The sequence below is a fragment of the Parasteatoda tepidariorum genome, chromosome 3 (assembly GCF_043381705.1).
Source record: "Parasteatoda tepidariorum isolate YZ-2023 chromosome 3, CAS_Ptep_4.0, whole genome shotgun sequence".
Classification (NCBI taxonomy): Eukaryota; Metazoa; Arthropoda; class Arachnida; order Araneae; family Theridiidae; genus Parasteatoda; species Parasteatoda tepidariorum.
In genome coordinates, this window is record NC_092206.1 from 72,332,736 (window position 1) to 72,354,876 (window position 22,141).

General features: G+C 26.9%; 1 protein-coding gene across 3 annotated transcripts in view; it reads right to left on the reverse strand.

Annotated features, from left to right (window-relative positions):
* Positions 1-20,387, reverse strand: part of LOC107437595 (paired box protein shaven) — a 149,865-nt gene extending 129,478 nt beyond the window's left edge. For 2 of the 3 annotated variants that reach the window (XM_071178837.1, XM_016049653.3), the window contains exon 1: positions 19,935-20,382. In XM_071178837.1, the coding sequence (XP_071034938.1) occupies positions 19,935-19,989 (55 nt within the window). In that variant the 5' untranslated portion in view covers positions 19,990-20,382. Of the gene's footprint in view, positions 1-19,934 lie in introns of all 3 variants that reach the window. The other variant, XM_016049655.3, reaches the window with a different exon arrangement.
* Positions 20,388-22,141: the final 1,754 nt, after the last annotated feature.

A 22,141-nucleotide genomic window follows, 5' to 3' on the forward strand; every position in this document is an offset into this window, starting at 1 on the left:
ATATTTAACTGTATAAATAGTTTTATGCCATGATCCATAGCATCATGATAAAATTACCAAATTTTACCACATTTACCAAATTTTATCTCATATTCTAAGACCATATCTTATTTATGAACTTTACCGAAATCATCATTGCCAAAGCGCTTCGGTAAAAATTACCAAGGTCTTGGTGTGGTCAGAAATGTGCGGTAAATTTTACCATATTTTGGTAGTTTGACCAGACTTTTCTTCTCAGTGGACTATAAAATCATTTTGTTTCCCCAAAATTGCCTTATTAAGTTATATCTGCAAATATTACATCTGTTATACCCTATTATATCTTATTTATATGCATCTGAAATGTCTTATAATTTTATTAACTCTTATTACCTTAAGTCTATGCATTTTAAATATATTAAATTGTGCTTTATTATGTATTATATCTTAAAGATCTTATAATAATAGGCATTTTATATGTTATATAACTTACTCACTTGTCCCCTTCGGGCATTAAAACGCACAAAGTCAGTTTGTTATATTTTATCTATTTTATATTCTTTAATATAAATATCTAATTACATATACAGCTTAAATATCAGCGTCTTAGCACTTATATTTATATTGCCTTACCAAAAGTGCGTTATATTTATTTACTTTTACATCAACGAAGTTTAAAATTGAATAAAACAACTGCCAGAGAGTTTCTTTTTCTATATTTTTCGAAAAATGAAGTTATTTTTCATGTATTAAAATAAACTCTTTGCATGAAATAAAATCTAATAATGCACTTATTCAGACTCAAACAATTCTACAGCGAAAATTATAAGTATTTAAATTTTGAAAACTCTATTTCAACACATTCATCACATTTAAATAAATTGAAAGCAGAGAATTTTTTTTCATTAGAAATCATAACCATTTTTTTTAACTTAAAACTTTATTTTACATTAAATAATTTTCTAAGTAAACACGTTATTGAAATTTCATTATTTTATTTTTTCTTCACAAAGAAAGAAAATACTTTAAATAAATAATTTTCTAAGTAAACACGTTATTGAAATTTCATTATTTTATTTTTTCTTCACAAAGAAAGAAAATACTTTAAAATATTTCTGCCTCTTTTATATTAGTAATACTTTAAATGCATAGATATTTTTGTGATACAGATTTCATACATTTCCATTCAGTTTTCAATTCTTTAATGATATTGCTGGTAATTTATTGCAAAAGAACTTTTTTCAAATTAGGCATAAGTAGAAAAGTGCTGAAATTCTGAGTTATTAATCTTAGGAATTCAATGAAACATAAAATAAATAAACAAAAATTCATCAATATTAAAATATAAATGTTAGACTACTTTATCAATTTATCATTTTATTTTAACTATTATCTGAAAGTGGCAGTAAAAACACGAAATAAATCAAACTAAGAATTCCAGCACAGAAAAAGCACAGAAAACGATGTCCATTGTTCCATGGAATATGACACACTTAAAAAACTTTTTTCATAGCATAACGATATAAAAAGGCTGTGCCGGACGATATCTTTTTCGAAATGATATTAAAAAAAAAATCGAGTGCGAATCAATTTCCACTATTGAAATTCAAGACGAAAACGACTTTAAAATATTTTCAAAACCGTTAAAACCATTCAACTGTGACGTAGATTCACATAAAAGTTGAAATAAATAAAAATTAAATAAAATAAAATAAAACACTGGTAATATACGAATCTGCTCTCAACGTTTATTTTAAGCAAACGCAAACGTCGCTTAAAGAAAAGGAAGAAAACGCAAGAAAGCAGTTATTTATTGCATAAAAAGTATGATAGTGGAAGAGGGGAAATTAACTTCACTCCCCCCTCCCTTCTAATGCAATGAAAGCAACAGTATTTTTCTCTTCTTTTTCTTCCTCTTCGAGACCTATAGGTATATATATATATATAAGTGAGCTTGATGAAACTCTACGAATTTAATGGACCAATAGATAATTCATCATGTCATTCCATGTATATATTCTTAGCGTACGAGAAAATACGATCGTAATTCAAACCGATGGCGATATATCATTCGATATCGCTCGGGTTATGTCCTAACCTTTCCAGTGCTGGGTTTTTCCCCAAACTGGTAGCTTGTTTCTGTAAACGCGATATATGCTGCTGTTGTTCTATGGAAAGGAATTAGAATTGTTAGGTTTATTTTTTTTCCTCTACCCATAAGCAAGGGTAATACTGAATACGCCATGCAAAATAAGTGACCTCGTTTCTGTAAGCGATTGAAGTTGAATAAGGAAAAGTCATACTCTTATCTATAGATTTTTAATAAAAGCCTGTATTAAACATTTTCGCGTTTTGAACTGAGTTTCAAACACTAAAGCAAAATTGGGTTAATTGTTTTTAAGCTGATGCAACTAATTATGAGCAATAACTATATAATGTCAAAATTCGAAAATGTTTTTTTTTTTTTTTTTTTTTTTNTTTTTTTTTTTTTTTTTTTTTTTTTTTTTTTTTTTTTTTTTTTTTTTTTTTTTTTTTTTTTTTTAACACTTTTCAAAATTTTGATCTAGCAGCTTTTTTACGTCCATTTTATAAATTTGCTTGAACATATTTTTATAAGCTTTCATTGAACAAGAAGCACAAATAAAATTTGAAAATGCACACTGTGAAAAATTTCAGACCAAATTACGGTAAAAAGCACCGGCACTAAAAGTGCCGGTACTTTTTACCCGAATTTGATCTCATACTTTTTATCGTAAAATCCATTTCCACAGGAACATGTTACGGAGAGAAAAATCTTATCTACCGTATTTTTACAATAATAATTACTGTAAAATCACCGAATCCCTTTAATGAATTGAATGAAACTGTAAAAATTACGATATAATATTTTATTGTGAAATGGAATTTGCGGATAACACATCCAATGCGCCGGTACATATATTTTGTTTCAGAGTTTTAATATATCACTCCTTTTTAATTGATCGAGTTTTATGAATGCAAATATTGCGTACAAAAACACTTTAGACACCCCTTGCTCCTCAATTCACATTCATCAAAATTTTTAAATTAAAAAAAAACATGCATAAATGGAAATGGGTTGTTGTCACGTGGTTCAATCAATCCATATACAAGAACAGAAGGGTGTACAAAAATATTTATATAGTTTTGAAATCGCCTTTAGTTGCTAAAAATCAAAGAACAAACAAGTTTCGTGAATGAATTTTGAAACTCTACGATGTGTGAATATGTTAATTATAAAAATAAAAAATTCCAAATCCATGAATGAAAAAAAAAATAGTGCAAACAAATCTTGTTCCCAGAAACGATTTAAAAACGTTTTCACTCCTCTCACTCATCTTAAGAACACCATTCATGGATGTGCATGGGTGACGTTCCATTCCAACGGATGTACAGTGGTCATCCAGGCATTGACCTCTGGCCGGCCTTCCAATGGCACTCATGGGACCACCAAGCTTATCTGTTTTAGAGAGTTTTACGCAAAGGTAATTTTCCCATGAAATTCTCTAACAAAATACTTTTTTTCTACTTTTCCCCGTTAACGCAGATCGATCACCGGTGCAATGGATAAATGTTCGATTAAATTTTTTCGAACATTCCTGCCGTTATTCTTCATTTAGTGTCCACTGAAACAGTTGGCTGGCTCGAGTAAACATGAATGTAATCAATTTGCTGTGTATTTTACAAGTGATTGCACAGTGCTGGAAACGTTTTTTTTTATGCTTCTCCGAAATCGTATAGGATGATCACAAAAACAATGTTATTAGAAAAGAATTTTAGACCTCACTGCTTGTATAAATGTTTTCATTTTATATTTTTAATCTTAGAAAACAAACAAAAAAAATTAATTTAATGCACAACATATAGGCAACACTAATGCGCAAGTGTACAGGGAAAACCTATAAACTGCATTATTAAAAAATTCTCGAAGAAAAAATGGTTAAATTAAAATGTATCATTTCTTTTCTTTTTTTTTCTTTTTTTTTTTTACTGCTTTCACTTAATATGGTTAAACAACTGGAATTTTATCGCACCAACTAGTCCCACCTAATGAGGCCACTTAGTGGTACACCATTCATGGATGTGCATGGGTGAAACATTCATGGATTTGGTACACAGATGGGTACATATTATACCCAAGAAGGATAATGTGTTAATATCATGACTGACAGAACGGGGGTTCGAGTCCCAGCGTTGACACCTCCATTTCCTTCGACATGGATGAAGAAGTATCCTACAGTCTCTAATTTGTGACCCTGGGGTATTAGAATACGATAATCTCGTCCACGCATAAATGGCAGTACCATAAAGTTGCAAAATTATCTCCAATGTCCAGTTAAATTTCTTTTTTACGATTTCGAAACCATACCAGTTGTGAACAGTTTAAAAAAAAACCCGTATAGTTTCGAATTCACCGTTTTTTAACCATTTTAGATGGAAAGGTTTTAAAACCGTAAAAAATTTTTAAAAAAAAATGTTCCCTACTGTAAACTTCACGATTAGTTGGATCGACAGGCTGCTGCCGGTTATTTTACCGTAATTTTAAAATGAACTTTAACAGTGTGACATTAAGTCGCCATCTAAGTGGAAGTGAATTTGAGACATATAATAGTAATAGATCCTGGCTTATAATAAATAAAAGTATTTAATTAATTATTTAAGAGTGATTCCATTATTACATTTGGACTATTATCTTATAACAGTCGTTGATTAACCCCCCAATTTTAGGTTTACGACTACTAATGTTCAACGCCGTACCCTAGTAATTTTGAACCCAATCCGGAAGACAAGAAAACTCCTAGATCAAGTAGTGGAAGGAATTTGGCTTCATGGAGGACTTTAGATGGAATTAACTGTCATTTGCGTTACATGGAGAGGAAAACCACGAAAACTTCCCATGGTTAGCCTGACGGCAAAGGGTCTCCAACCCATGATCTGTCTATTACTAAGAATATTTTACGTCAACATTGCGGTTAGTGAGAACTGGGTGCAGAATTTGTATCGACCAGTCATCGCTGGGATTCGAACGTGGTTCACCTTGTTGGAAGGCGAATATTTAAAAAAAAACTTTATCCTAGTACTTCCCAGTATCGGGATACATTTTTAAATAGTATAAAGCATTAACATAGATTTTGAATACCACTACTGCATGCATTTTAATAAACATGTGAATAGAAATTAATTAACATATTTCAACACTTAATAATTCGAAAAAGGATTAAAAAATAATTATGCTGTTTTGTGCGTAAACGAAGTTTTTTTTTTTCACACGCAATATTTCAAGTGTCACTTACTTTTTCTATTTTCATACGTTTTTATACATTTCTCAATATATTTTCTTATGTAACTTTTATATATTTTGGTTGACTTTATGTTTTTATTAGGATTCTTCTTGCCCTATTGTTTATTTTTTTTTCTGAATAGAATAAAGAGGTTATGAAATAAAATGACATAAAAACTTCATGTACTTCTTCATTTATTTACTTATTTGAGTTGCTGCATGCCATATTTCGAAGGGAAATCTCTTTTCGTAAATATTTTCTTACATTTTCTAAAAATAATATTCTTTACTTTGCATTAATCTATTTTTTTCCCCTATCTTTTTTCTTTAATAACTACTGAATTCAAACAAATATTTAAAAAAAAAAAAAAAAAAAAAAAAAAAAAAAAAAAAAAAAAGGAGAGAGGAAGAAGGAGAGAAATGAATGAGTTTTTAAAATTTTTAAAAAATAATTTGATCATTGATTGTAATTTAAAATATTTTATTAATGATATTATATTTCTCCATTTTGATATTTTAATAAGCTTAATTATTTTCCTGCAGCTTCTTTGAATATTTTGTAGCTAAATATTAGTATAATTACGTTGATCTTAGAAGACAAAACGGAGTTGAGAAGTATAAACGCTCACATGAGGTACGTAGTTAGATTTCTAAGTTGTTCTAATATTGTAAGCTTTTAATGACTAAAAATTTTCATTATATTATCCCCTAAGTAATTAGTTAAATACTCAAAATTAATGACAAGCATTTAAATTACTCAGAGTAACTGTTACTTTAAAGTTACAGATTTAACTACACATAAAATAACGCAATCGTTCACTGATTGAATCGTGATTGTCAAATATTATTGTTTCAATTATGCTTAAACAATGGTGTAACAATAATTACAAAATAAGTATCATATAATTGACCTCACAAACTTATATTTTAGAATAAACTTTACACTTCAAATCCGGAATATTATCTAATAAATGTTGCAAATAACTTACGTAGAAATATTTATATTAAATATTTCATAATTAGAAAAAAGAAAGAAAAAAGAGCAAACAGAAATTCTAAAAAAATTTCCTCTTCCAAAAAAAAAAAAAAAAAAAAAAAAAAAAAAAAAAAAAAAAAAAACTGAAAAGACAAAGAGTCGTGTTTCTAAAATAATAAATAATCAATATAATTTTAAAATTCAATATCTTTTTTTAAAAAAATAAGATAAGGAAAACATACCCATTTTAGCCAGTCTGTAACGCACATCCAACAAGTAGTTGTAGTAAGCAAGTGGCAAAAGATCCATTTTTTTTATTTAGTTGCTGATACACTTCAAATATTCTATATTAAGCATTACATATAATTCCTTTGAATTATTTTTTCTTTTCAAAAATAATTGTAGCCATCAAGCGGTGGTTTAACTCATAAATGTGTTTTGACTATTTATTAACTTGCAGGAAAGTTTTTTCAATAACAAATCAAAATTTCCCATGAATTTGATGTTTGATACTAAATAATCCGAACGATTTTATAACAATTTCATATAGTGCAAACGATATTTTACAGTCTCTAAAAGCAGACGATTTTTTTAACTCGTAAAACAATGAAGACGATTTTCAGAACAACATTTTAGTATTTTCACCGTTGATTTTTAATAAATTTCTATTTTTTTCCAAGTATTTTGCTTCTTAGTGTGAATTTTAATATCAGTATCATTTTTAAGTTCTAAAAACACAAGATTCTTTAAAGAATATTCATTTCTGTTCCGAATTCATTTCGTGAAAAAGATATAATTTGTAAGTTAATGATTAGTAAAAATAGAAGGGGGAAAAGTCGATTCCGCATCTCTCAACATATGAAAGGACTGAAAATTGATGAACTGTTTTCGTGCCTTAATTGATGAGGGTAGATGGCGGTAATTCTTTGCATTAAGATTAATTGCAGATTTTATGCAAGATAAAAATGAGTCTGTTTCTTTTCCAATCATTTCAGCGAGTACAGATGTAGTTAGAGAAAGATTTGTTTCAATTTTTCTTGCAGACACTGCAGTCTTTCATTAAAACTAGGGTAGAAGGTAATTGAGCATTTTCAATTTTAAATATTTGTTTCTAAATAGTTCTAATTTCATTTACCTCAATCAGTGTAGCACTCTTAATATTTAATTAAACATTCTTTTAAACTTAATCCTAAGCGTTTGTGGTCATTAAATTTAAATCTGTATTGTAAGTAGAAATCATTATTTGAAATAGTACTAAAATTTAATATAAAATACCGAAACTCTTTTTGTGGATCTTTTTCTATTTCTATTAGTTATAAATAGCAGCAGTTGATTTGATATAGTTAGTTGATTTTAATTTGAATTTAATATGAAAAAAGTTTAACATATAAAACTTCATTTTTAAGCTTTAAAATAACAAATTTAATATCTATCTGAACAAAAATTTCGTAAGTTAGTTAAAGCCTTTCTTTTTGCTTTGAAATAACAATTTAATTGATGATTTTACGAAAACAATATTTACGTAAAAATTTACATAAAAATTTACATAAAAATTAAATGATTGATTCCTCTATTTTGCTTGTTATTCTTCATGAACAAAATAGTCTATTCTATTTTATAGTCTATTTATCTATTGTTATTGATATATTTTTTTATTTAAGAAAAAGCTACATTAAAAAAAAAATTTCCCAATATTTTTCCAATAACTTTTTGAAGCAATATTTTTCAATAGTTTAAAAGGTTAAAGTTTATCAAAGAACGGCAACTAAAGAAACTGAACCTGGGCTGTAACTTTTGGAAACGAAACACTCTAAGTTTGATGAAAATTTTCCGATAAAACAACTTTACATCCTGTCATTGTCTTTCGGAATATTTAACCTCTTATCGAATCTGGAGCAAAGTTTTAAGAACCACGGGTCTCAAAAGTGGTGCCAATAGGTTCACAGATGAACAAAAAATAAATAAAACACCTCAAACCAAAGTTTCTCGCGCACTCCCAGTCTAGTAAAAGAAGGACATCAGCAGGACTATCCGGTCAATGTCAATTTCTCCCTTTGCCTTCTTGTGTATCGATCAAAATCGGTGGAGAGGAAGATCTTGGACAGCCGGACTTGTCACCACTCGCGGTTCAAGCACGCTCCAGATCCGGCATCCAGAGAAGCAAAGGTGTCGTAGCCGATCGAAAAGCCGAGCTGTATATATCTGTTGAGATGTTGGTTGTTGCGGACACCCGCGCCGGTCAGGCCCACCCCCTAAGATAACCAGGTTAGGCAATCCAGGGCAAACTTGCGGGTACAGACCTTGTGTCGCAAAACACACACACACTTCTCACTCTCTCTTTTATATATAAACACTCAGCCCTTGCTTGCGTCGAATGAAAACTCGCCCCGGCAATAATTGAGTTAAGGTCCAGAGAGAGAGGCAAAAATGCTGTTCGCCAAGGAAAAAAGAAGGAAGCGGAGACACCCTACGAATTTTGTTTGTTGTTTTGCTTACTGCCTTTTTATTTATTTATTTTTTATTCTTCCCCTATCTCCATCTCCCCATCTTCGTCTCAACTTATTTATTTTTTATTATTATTATTCTTTCACATTTCGCTCTTTCTATTACATTTTTTTCTCTTTTTTATCGCCATCTTCTAAGTGCAGCTTCGTGGTACAGAGCACGAGGTAAAGTGGGAAAGGTAAGTGGTGCAAGTCAGAAAGTGGCGAACTCAAAATTGACTTATAAAACAGGGGCTTGAGGGGAAAAAAAATCTGTATTACCAAGCTAGAATCAATATTTAATAAGCGTAATTGAGGGTAACGGTATTTTTTCACGTCTATTGTCGCTTTAAATATCAAAAATTTATGTTTGATTTAATTATTTACACTTCTCTATAAATTAAAAATATTTTTTATTTTAAATTAAATAAAGGAAAAGTATTGTGGCATTACTTTTTTGTAGGTTAATGAATAATGAAATCAGATAATTAACTCTTTAATTTCATTTTATTGATTCCACGAACTTGCACAATTTGTTTAGTAATGCAGATTTTGATATTTTTTTATACATATAATTACATAGATGTGTGAAAGTAAAACCTTTATGAATGTTTTAATATGCTATTGGAACTTATCAAACTCATTTACTGAACTCGCGACACGTAGACAAAACTTTTTGCGTTGCAAACAGACAAGCAATAAACCACTTGAATGCATTGATTTTTAATTAATTTAAGCATTACAATTTAATAATTAAATCAAAATATTAAAAATTATGAGACCTACTCAATTTTTACATGTTTAAGTGAGATGAATTCAAAGATGTTTTAAACTTTTTTAATAAATATTTTAATTGAATTAAGTATTTACTATTTATTTATGTTTTTTATCTAGACATATTTATTTAAATTTTTTGAAACTACATTTAAAGTCGAATTAATTATAATTTTTTTCGCGCAATGACTTGAAGAATATGTTTTTTCTCTATTATGATTGCAATGTTTTTCAAACTATTACAGTGTTTTTTAAACTATAAGCTTTATATAATTCATAACACATTTATAACACTCAAACACTACTTATAGTTTCGTTAACAATTTATTTACATATACTATCATTATTACATTATTTTTTTAAAATTACTAAACTTGTACGTATTGCAAAGATTGATTACACTCATAATTAAAGCTACTTATAATTAAGATCTAAAACTATCCACAATTAAAATACATTAGGGTTTAGAGAACTGCATATTTAAATAAAAAAAATTATTTTAGCGAACAAAATATTTAAATCAAAAGTTGTCGTTTAGCCACAAAGAACTTAAAAATATCGACTTATGTAACACTGTTAAATACACGATTCATTTAACATTTTCTATTATTTAATATTTTCCCTTCTAATGTTTATTTTTAAGATTATTTAAACGCCGAATGCTATGAGTGATTCTTGTCACAGTGAGTGAATAAAGGAAGATAAGAACCAGAGAAGGAAAGAAGTGAATCAATGAGTCATCGAACTGATGTTTAAAAGAGAATATTAATAAATGAGAGAATCAATTTATAATTAAGTAACAAAGTTTATAAAACCTATATTGTCAAGTACAACATTCAAGAACCATTATTTATTTATTTTGGGAAATACTTTTGAAATTTATGGTCGCTCAATATGATGTTGTCATCAGTATAGTCACTATACACTGAAAATTTTCGGATCAAATTACGATAATGAGTGCCGGTATTAAGGATGAAGATGCATTTGGCGTTAAATCCATTTATACTGGAACATATTAAGGGACAAAAAATCTGACATACCATAATTTTTACAGCAGTAATTATCGTTTAACAACTTAATCATTCTAATTAAATAAATATTACTGTAAAAATTACTGTATTATATTTTACAATAAAGATGGATTTTACGGTTGATGCAACCAAAATGTCAGTTTATACCGTAACTTGATTCGGAATTTTTTACAGTGTAAGAAAAAAAAATTGCGTGGACTTAGTATTATATAATTTTCAAATATAAAATACATCTATTTAAGAGAGAAGTAAGATGTTTAATTCTCAAAATCAGTTGTCCAAAATTATAAATATACAAACAGACCTTTATAGCCATCTTACTCCACTTTTGCTCCAAAATCAGTACCGAAAGCGTGTAATAAAAATAATAAGCATGGAACTAAAAGAAGAGGGGTTGAGAAAACAAGAAGAAAAAGAAAAAAAGGTGAAAGTGAACAGTGGATTAGAAAAGAATGCATCTTTGCAAATGAAATTTAATTTCTTGCGAATAAGAAAATAAAATTATAACAATAGAAAAAGGGGTGATGCCTCTCCTCCTTTTCTATGACCATCCCTGTACATGAGCGTACATAAGAAATGTGTACTGAATGAAAAGAATACTTCGCCTTGTCGATGGAAAACTGTATAATCTTATTTATAGCACAGTGCTCTTGCGCCCAAAAAGGGGGTGTTGAAAAAAAAGAAGAAATTGAATACAAGGGTGACTAACTAACTTAGCACAGAATTTTCTATACGCCGGTGCATTATTTTTGACGCTTAAAATAAGAGAATTGGATTGTATGTCAGAATCAGAATTTGAAATTAGTTATTTTATTCCGTACTATTTTTTATCCCTTTCTCTCTCTCTTTTTTAAGAAGTGAAATATAAAGCAATAATCTAGTGAATAATCGACAATGAAAGATGGATTTTTAATTTAAAAATGTTTTCATTATTATTCGTTCCTTTCAGAATCTAATCAGGATTGTTATGTAACTTAAAAAGTATGAATTTTATTATAATTCAAAAAAATTACTGATTTTCGGACGAAGGTTTTTAAATGTTTATTTTCATGATGGCTTTTCAATAATTTTTTAAAGTTATTTAATTTTCTGATTATTTTTTGATACATTGAAGGAAATCAATTATAAATTAATTAGGTCATGTAAGGAATAATAAAAACACTAATGAAACTAATGAACTGAAACAATAATATAGAAATATATAGGGACAATACATGGTCTTTCCATTTCAATATATTTTTAATTTTTTTTATGCTCCTAAGAAAGTAATTAAGATTTATATATAACTTAAAAAGCATATACCATTTAATTCAAAAACTGCTAATTTTCAGAGGAAGACTATTTATGATGACTTTAAAAGTCATTTAATTTATAATTATTTATTGACATATAAGAAAGAAATAATCAAATATCAATTAATTGGTGAAATTCACGAACAGGTTAAGGAATAATAAAAACGTAAATGAAATTCATGAACTGAAACACTAATATGGTGAATACTCGATAGCATACTGATTTTAACTTTAGATGCTTACAAATCGAAAATATAATAATTCCCTCTATGAAAAATAACAATTTATGCATACATTAAATTAATGAAATTTAAAAGTAATTAAAGAAATAATAGGTAAATATAAATGTTTTATTTTATTTAAATGCATTTCTAGCTAATCGAAATCATCTGAAAAGTATTGATTTTTTTTTAGAGAAATACTAATAATATTGATATTGATACTAATATATCAAAAAATGTGAGAATTTTTTAAATACTTAAATTCACCATCAAGTAAAAATTAATTAAATCGTAAGTGGAACTAATAAAATGAAACAATAACATAATGAATACGTGTTTAAATATAACATATGAATGCTCTACATTGTTTGTTTCATATTAAATTCATTTACATTACTGAATAAATTCATTGCTGATTACATCAATTCTTAAAATGTAATTAGTGCTCTCACATTATTTAAAAAACAAGGATTTTCTTAAAAAAACAAAACTGTTGTTTATTTTCAAACAGAGGCTATTTATATTAAATTTCAATATTGATGTATCTGAAGAAGTAAGGATTCATCATTTATTTAGTTAAATTCTCCCTCTCATAAAGAATAATTAAGCGAAATGAAAGTTTAAACAAAAATATATTTTAAACTTTATTTATACACTTTAAACAGGGCTTATCTCGGAGATTTTGTTGTTAGCTTTTTGGAGGCAACGGCAACAAACATTATTTTTTGTAGCTGGTTTATTGTTCGATCTCATAGTGCTGGCTCACTGTTCTATCTGATCTATTTATTACAGAATACTGCAAATATCTTAAAATAAAATAATTTCATTTGCTAGAATTAGTTTTTAATCAACAAGTTATGAAATTATTAAATTTATCATTAAAAGCAATTGTTTAATTTTTAAATTTAGAGACAACTTTACTATACATAAAACTTTTTAAATGATTTAAACATTACACGAAGTAGTTATAATTTATTACATTTTATAATCATAATAAGAGTACTATTAGAAATAATAAAAGTTTGAAAGAGGTTTTTAATTTCTCTAATAATATTGAGCATGCATCTGAATGTTTGAAAATATTATATAAAAAATAATAATAAAAATATTAAATGTTACATTCAAAAATTAAATTCATTAGAGGAGTCTTCTTTGAAACACAAAGATTGTAACACGTGCTCAAAACTTAATTTTTTTCTTTCTTGTTTTACCAAAAGTAGAGAAGATGTATAGACATGGATCTAAAGTGGACATCTTGAATTTTCTTTTTTTATTTATTGGCCAAATTTCCTCTGTGAGCTATCGTAGATCGGCAACACTGATATACATGCACTTCTGAGTGCAGTTGCACAATCACACGGTGAATGCAAGAAATTTGTAAAAGTAGGGTTTTAAGGTTCAAAAGTAACTTCAAAATTTTCACTTTACTCTTTTATTAACATATTTTATTTTTCAGAATTTCAACAAAAGGGAGTAATTTATGTTATAAAATTTACGTTTTTTTAATACATATATATATACCTATTTTGATATTAACTTTTGGTCTGTATAGTGCCAATTAACAAGACTAGGCTTAAACAGGTGAAGTAGGGTTAGTGCAGACACATAAGAGTGGTGAAGGTGTGAACATGTCTGCACTGACTCATTCAACTACCAATGGAAGAAATATGAATCGGTTTCAAATTTATTACATTTTATGTTATTTATTTTCTTAAATAGAATGATTTCGCAAAATTATGAGGCCTTTACAAATAGTGATTTCAAACTCAAGTAAAAAATTTTGCATAAAAATAAAAATAATATTAAATATGGTTTTTTTGATAAATTTGTAAAAAATGTTCTCACTAGCCCCCCCCCTTTTTTTTTTCCTCCAATACATAATTATATTTTATTGAAAGTCAAATTACATTAATTTTTGAAAATTTAATTTGAAAATGAAATACATTCACTATTTTTTTTCTTCTTTTTTTTTCTAAAACTATGAGTACGGCATTTAGAAATCTTGTGATAAATGGTATAATTTAAATTTAGACTAATAAGATACAAATCGAAATAAGATAATGAAGCGAATAAATGAAAGTTGATATGAAATGATTTAATAAAAAAAATCAAAACTGGACAAAGAAACGTTATGATGTAATTAACTTTTTAAACTTTCAACATTGATAACTTTATTTAAAACGTTTAACAACGAATGGCTTTTGCAGCTATTTAGAAATTAATTTTACTTTTTCTTTTTTACGCCCTTTACAAATTAGTGCAGCATATTTTCTAAGCGGTTTGTTTTATAATCTGGTATAGTTCAACAAGAATAAATTTCTCAAAATTATTTTCCTTCCTCTTTTTTACTCCTCTTACAAATTAGTGCAGCATATTTTCTTAGAAGTTTGTTTTATCATCTGGAATAGTTCATCAAGAACAAATTTCTTAAGTGTTTATTCAGAAAAAAAATCTAACAATTCAGTTTTTAATGAATTCTATTTGCTGAAGCATAATTATGTTTTGACATTATTAAACTCAGGAGAAAGCGGATAATCATAAAGACATATTATTTAAATTATGAATATTTTGGCCAATTAGTGTGTCACATGATGTAATAATAAAGGATAACATAGATCAAATAATTGTAATACAGATCATAAGGAATAAGGAGGTTATCTGAGATCAGAGGATCAGAAAATTTAAATTATACATATTTAAAAATACTCAGTTAAAATTATTTGTTATGTAATCTAAGATTATATAGGATAGGAAGATCATGGAGACAGATTGTTTAAATTATACATCAAAATAAAATAATTTGTTAAGGAATGTAAATTGTAATCTAAGGTCATATAAAATAAGGAGATTATACGAGATCAAGAGGGCAGATTGTTTACATTATACATATTTCCATCAGCTAGTGCGTTATATAATGTAATATAATAGTAATACAGATCGTATAGAATAAGGAGGTTATATACGAGGATCAAAAAATTTACATTATACGCATTGAAAAAAAAATTAGTTAAAATAATTTGTCGCATAATCTAAAATCAGATCGAATAAGAAGATCTCAGGAGCAGATTTTTTAAACTATGCATGTTTCCATCAGTTAAAATAGGTTTGTTGCCTTATGATATATTTAAATCTAATTCATATAGAATAATTAGATATTCATATAGATTCTCATATATATTCATATAGACTCGTATAAATTCATATAGATCAAGATTCATATAGATTGTGAGAGGTCACGTGGATAGATCACTTAAATTGTACACTATTATATTAATAAAAATAAGTTAATGCAATATGTAATGCAATACGTTATGTAATGTCTGCAATCTAGATTATCTAAAATTTAAAATGGGGGGATGAACAATGATGAAACAGATTGTTTAAATTATAGATATACATTTGCTTCAGATCAAATAAAATTATTATAATTAGTAATACTGTAATCTAGGTTTCACTAAATCTATAAATATAATCTTTAAACATGGGCATTATAAAGTACATTGAATAAAACGTTTGTAGTTCAAAATTAATTCCTATAAATTTGATTTGAAAATATAATATTGTTTAAACGAATCAAACATATCTCATTGTTTAATTGAAATATTTCCGCAAAAAATAATGTATGAATACAAGCAAAGCATAGCATAATTATGAAAAAGGAGCAATATACATATCCCCAAAAATAGTGCGAATTAATAAGTAATTCTATTTTAAAATAATATCCTTACACATAGTTATCAAGGTTTATGTATTCATAATTGATTGAAATGATGTAATTTCACATTTACTAGTTTATTTCAATGTAAGTATTAACAGTTAGATGCGGAAACAGATTAAAACGTTATTTTTAATTTAAGGATAAAGTGTGTGTAAGTCAAATTGACTCAGTTAGTGTGCAATTTTTATATTGCAATCAAAATTAAAAATGCTTTTTTTTCTTTCTTTTTTATTGATATCGAAATTAAAATAGCAATATATGAAACGAAATGGATAAAATAGAAGGTGATATTTGTTTTCTTTGACACAAAAATTTTAATAGTAAAAAGTAAAGTAAAAAAAGGTAATCATTAATAGTAAAAAAAAGTTGCGATTTCTGATAATTATAAAAGAATTTGCGTTTCATAAATTGAAATATTCAGTTTTGTTGATTATAATAAATATATTTCTTCAAATTCCCACTATATAATAAATATTATCCATTCAAAATAACATTTTTAATCATTCATAATTATATATTTATTCATTTAAATCACTTGTTAGATGATTTAGTGAATGCTGCATGTTTTACATGAGAAGGTTGAAAACAATAATTTAATTTTTTTTGCCTTAAATGTTTAGCTAAACATTAATTTTATAATTATGTGAAAATAGTGTAATAATAATATCATATATTTAAATGAAATTAAAATTACTAAACTCAAGTTAGTATGAAAATAATATATTTACTATTTAATGGAATGCACACGCTTAACTGAAGCAGTTTGAATATACACGTAATACTCTCTATTTGAATAAGTATATACATTTTGATGAAAAATACAGGATTAACTTAAGCAGTTTAAAATTAATAATATACAATTGAAGAAATTTTAAAGTTTATCTCGAATTTAAAAATAAAACAACAATAAACTACACTTTAGCAAAGTTAGCATGTTAAACAACATTATATTGAAAAACTTAAACAAAAAAATTCAATTTGGACTAAAATCTATTTAAAGTAGTAGTGTGTTTATTTCGGAAACATCTGCATGCATATTTTAAAGTTAATTGAAATCATCATATTTGACTCTAGCGATTTGAAAACAATATTTTTATGATTTGAGGATATATGCATGGTTTATCTCAGTTCGCAAAAAACGATAAAAATTGATATTTATGTTAAATGTTTATTCCTATCTTAAAATGGTTGAAAATAATATTCTTCAGAATTAAAATAAATCAGCATGTTTATCACAATTAGTTTAAAAATAGTGATCTATGAATATTGGTGAAACCTGCATATTTTACTGTTTTCAAACTATTGTTTTGGTGAAAATTATTCAAATAATTTATAAATTACAACTTTGTTAAAACTGCCAGCATAATCAGACAATGTAATAAAAAGTTCGAAAACAATGTACTGGAATATATTCGTATAAGTACATAACTTTACAATTATTGGTAAATTTTGAATCTTTGCAAAATGTTTACACTTTAAAGGTAAAGAAATTTCAGAAATACAGCTATACAAGCTTTGAAAGAGAATTTAATCAATATGCTTGTCACTGTTTACCAATGCATTAAAAGCAACAATACGCTACTATATTTTAAAATAAATAAGGTAAAGAAAATGTTATTAATCGTACGCTTTCGAAACACGACGAAAATTATATTTTTTGAAATTAAGAAGAGTTAAAAACTCTGTTCTATATTAAATAAATATATCAAATTAAATTAAAAATAAAAAATTTGTATACAAATACTTATTTTTCGTTTGATAGTAGAAAAATAAGTATTCGGTGAAACATTCCCCAAACTGAATTATACAAAATAATAATGCTTTTTTTTCTTAGTATTTTGTCATAAATATACAAATTAATCAATATACATTTTTGTGTAAAATTTCATTTGAGTTAAAATCTTGATACTTATTATGCAGTTGATTTTCCTCTTACATCTTTAAACATATTTGAACTTAAATAAACGGTTTTTGTATTATTTTCACCAGTTATTTGACATTAAACAAACTCGATATAAATATTAGAAGTAAAAATAAACGGGAACAGATAAAATGTTTTATTTCGATTTTAAATTAAATTACAATAATAATAATAATTTACTTTGTATTTTAATTTTAAATGTAAAACTTTTCATTCATATTTTCACGTTTGATCTACTACATTATCAACTATTGTAACTCGAATAATCCATGATATAAAAAAAATCGATAGTAATGTTGCTATTCTGCATATCGTGGTATGATTACCATGGTTCGAGTACGATAAGTCAACACTACTTACCGATTTATACCATATATTTTTATTACAAAACACTGTTTCATACTATATTAAAAAGAACTTCTGTAAATTAATTATATTTTGTAATTATTGTTATTATTCTTTACAATTTATAAGCTTTTTTTTAATAGGTCATATAAGACCGTTGCTATTCCATCAAATTAGTATCACAACAAATATCATACTAAAACAATATCATAAATAACAAAATCTAACTATACCAATATTTCTATTAAATCGAATAAATATCTAAAAAATATCAAATCATTAGCTAAAAATTATCAAATTACTGATCTGCTTTCAATCCTTGAAATTGTTTACGTAATATTCATACTAAGTTAACTAAATTTTAGAAAAACCAGAATTTATGTAAAAGCTATTTTAGACAATACATTATTATACAAAAAAAAAGTTATATCTAACTAACTGTAAAAGGGAAAAAAAACATTATAATTTACTGTTTATGTAACTTCAATAATAAATAATGACAAAACTTAAATATTTTAATTTACAAAATTCAATACCGGTATTTTTGTCGATCGCTTGCAATAAGGTATTCAAAATTTCCTAAATTATTTCTACACATTTTATCAATCATTACCTCTTTCTGTCTTATGCAATTTATTTCAAATAAATCATTAGAAGTTTGCTCTAAATTTTCAGGAGGGAATGTATTTTCATGTATTTATTTTTATGGAAATTTATTTAATTAATCAGCAGTTGTTTACTTTTTCGAATGCGCAGATTTAGACTTCTAGCTAAACGATTTTACGCATGCATTTCAAGATAATTAAATCGTTTGCCAAACACTCATATATGCAATTAAGATATATAATAACATGTTCACTTAATGTAGATATGTTTTATCTCATGAAATAAAGCAGAAACTTATAAAACACATGAAGCTGATATACCTTATTAACGGTAAACTCCGAATACATCTAAATAACAAACTTCATCAAATGCATAGCATAACTAAATTTGGTAACTATTTCCGTATGATTCTTGGATTTAAATGCTAGTTTCTATTTTTAGAATCTATCAAATAAATAACAAAAAATTGTTTACTTCTTTTTCTAAATAAAAATAATTTTGGCACTTATTTTTAAGTAAGTTGCATTTGCAAATACAATAGCATCATTCCCCGAAATAGTCAAAAGCTTCCGTTTTTAAAATATGTTTGATCAAAATAAAAGAAGATTTATAAAATGTCAACACTGTTAAGTAATAAAAGTTTTTGCTTGTCAGATATTTTGTTGGCTTAATCAATTACATTTTGTACATTTTATCATTCGAAATATTTATCGGAAAAAATGTATCAACAAATCACAAGTTGCGAAAAAAAAGCTAAATAAAAAATATTTAAAAAGTTTTGCTTGATTTGAATTTCAGTTTTCGTCTTTAGTTGTAAATTAATGCTCCCTATTATTTGTCTAAATATTTCATGATATTCGAAATATGAATAACAGCAAATACAAATAGTGGAACACTACGATAATAATTTTTGTTTTAAATTTGCTGAATTTAAAATTCAGCTTTCATAACATGAAAAATAAAAAATATCAGAAAAATAGGATAGTAAAAATCGTTTGCTCGAAGTCTCTCGAAGTATTGTTCCAAAGCAACTCTAATAACAAAAGTGACATTAAATGAAGAAAAAAAAAAGAAAACAATAAATTATTATGAACGATAAACAAAAAGTAGGGTTTGTATCAAACGATATAAATTTCTCCGATTTGGCAAACGAAACAATCGAATAAAGGTAAGTGGGGAAAACCGTTTGGTCACGCTTACTTGCGTCGTCACTGATCCACAAACATACAAACGCACGCTTCTCCGCGCGCACACATTTACACACACAGCATGCAAGACCAAGTACTTACATGAGTAATATTCCATCATACTAGCATTATAGCGATAAGCCGTGCTCAAGTCCATAATGAAGTTTAACTGCACGGCCGGCGCCAGAACTTTAGTAAACAACACGTTGTTTGACTTGTATGACAACAGGAATAAAAACAAAGACTTTGCAGACGATTTTTATCTTTGCAGCAAATCACCGCACAACTCTTCTTTCAAACATTGATATTATTTTTAGTGGGTTCTTGATAATTAATAATTATAAAAAAATAAGTTGACTTCCAAAATATTTAATTACGAATGTGATAGCTTTCAAAAAGCTAGTCAAGATAGAGCACTAGCGCCAGTAAAAGCCTACGGTGGCGAATGATATTAATTCTTGTACACTGTGTCTTGCTTTACCATCGTGTGGCATAATTGAGCCTCCTTGGATAATCAGATTCGACCAATAGCCGCGCTTTCAGCCAAATGGAAGAGCAGAGTAAACCCGAACTTTTTTCCACTAGATGAGTTGGGGAGGGTTACTAAATTTGGCGATACTATCTCCAATATGGTGGGTGAGAAAGAAATATTTTATTTTTTCTTCCTTAGAGTGAAAAATTTGGTTTTGTCGTGAAAATTTATTTTGTGCTTTTTTTTTTCTCTTTCGATTTGAGCATCTGCGTATTTTATGTCCTTGGCGTTTTTCGGCTCGAACGCGAGAGAGTTTTTTCGCGCTCGAGTGGTTTTCGGTGCTGATTTTACGTGAGTCATGCTTGGAGATGTATTATTGTGACCTTTTTTTAAGCCCGCGAATAATGAAAAATGAAATTTTCTCTTCTGTAGCTTTTTGTATTGAAGCAGCGACGATTGTATTTATTTACCGGTATTAGAATAGATCGTATGGCAACGTTTTCACGACTCGTTACAAATAAGAACCATTATATCTTCCAACCACATTTTACTCGAAATTTCTTCTCTTTTTTTTCTCTTCTTTTTTATCTGACTTTTCTTTAAATTTATTTCGCTTTGAATTAATCTCCAAAAGAGGTTAAATTTAATTTAAGCATTGGAACTTTAAAAAATTAAATTTTTAAAATTCATTCATTTGGTTAGGTCAGCATATTAACTATTTAATAAAATATTAACTCGCTAGTCTAAATTACTCGATATCAAAAAGTCAACTGCATTTATTTACTAAAAAATTAAACATAAACTTTGCGTGATGCTTTTGATTAATTTCTTTGGAGTATTATTATTATTATTATTAGTTTATTTATGTTTTAAACAGTAATAATAAACTATTTAATTTCTTTCTATTACGAACAGTAATAATATGATACTTATGTCAAAGAAATTTCAAAAACTCAAAACACAAAGTTCAATCATATTAAGTAAGCACATTTCTGACAATTTTGGACTCCTAGCCCCTTTGTCAGCAAAATTAAGTGAATTACAAACCCCTCACATGTTTATGCAAGAAAGTCGTATCTATCTCCCCTCCTTTTTCATAGCTTTAACTTCGACTTTTATTGTGGTATAATAGAATCAGTATTTATTTTAAGAATTAATCAAACGAAAAATGTAACTTTGCGATAAAACAAAATTCACCCTTTATTTTTTTTTTTTTAAATTTCTTGAAGAAATTGTTTTTTTAACTTTACTTTGCCTTAAATTCAACTTATGCTTCAAATTTGAAATTTTCTAATTTTGCATTCATATTTTAATTTATTTATTATTTTCTTACATTTATTTATTGAATTTTAAAAATTTTTGAAATAAAGAAGATTTTAGTGTTTTGCGTAAGCATTGCTCATTTCTTACGTAAGCATTACTCATATATCTTCTTCCCCTTCTGAGCAAAAATAGCAAATCCTATACTCTCTACCCCATTTGGCAGTTTAAGTAATATTTGAACGACCTCAAATGAATGTATGGGCTCTTAAACTTTTGTTTACTATTTCACTTATTAGCTTGCTTATTAATTTGAATTTTTTAGAGATGTTTTTATCTCTATAGATTATATTCTTTTTTTTCTTCTCTTAATTTATAAAATAAGTACAATTTTTCTATAATTTGAAGCAGACATGAATTTTTGTTGTCTCTAGATTACAGTGTTCCATTGCAAGCCAATTTGTGTTCAAATTGCATTTCTTGAAACGCTGATTGTTATAAAATATTCCACTAAGAAACAATACATTATAAACATATTGCTCGAAAAATAATTCAAACAAAATCGTAAGTCATAGAA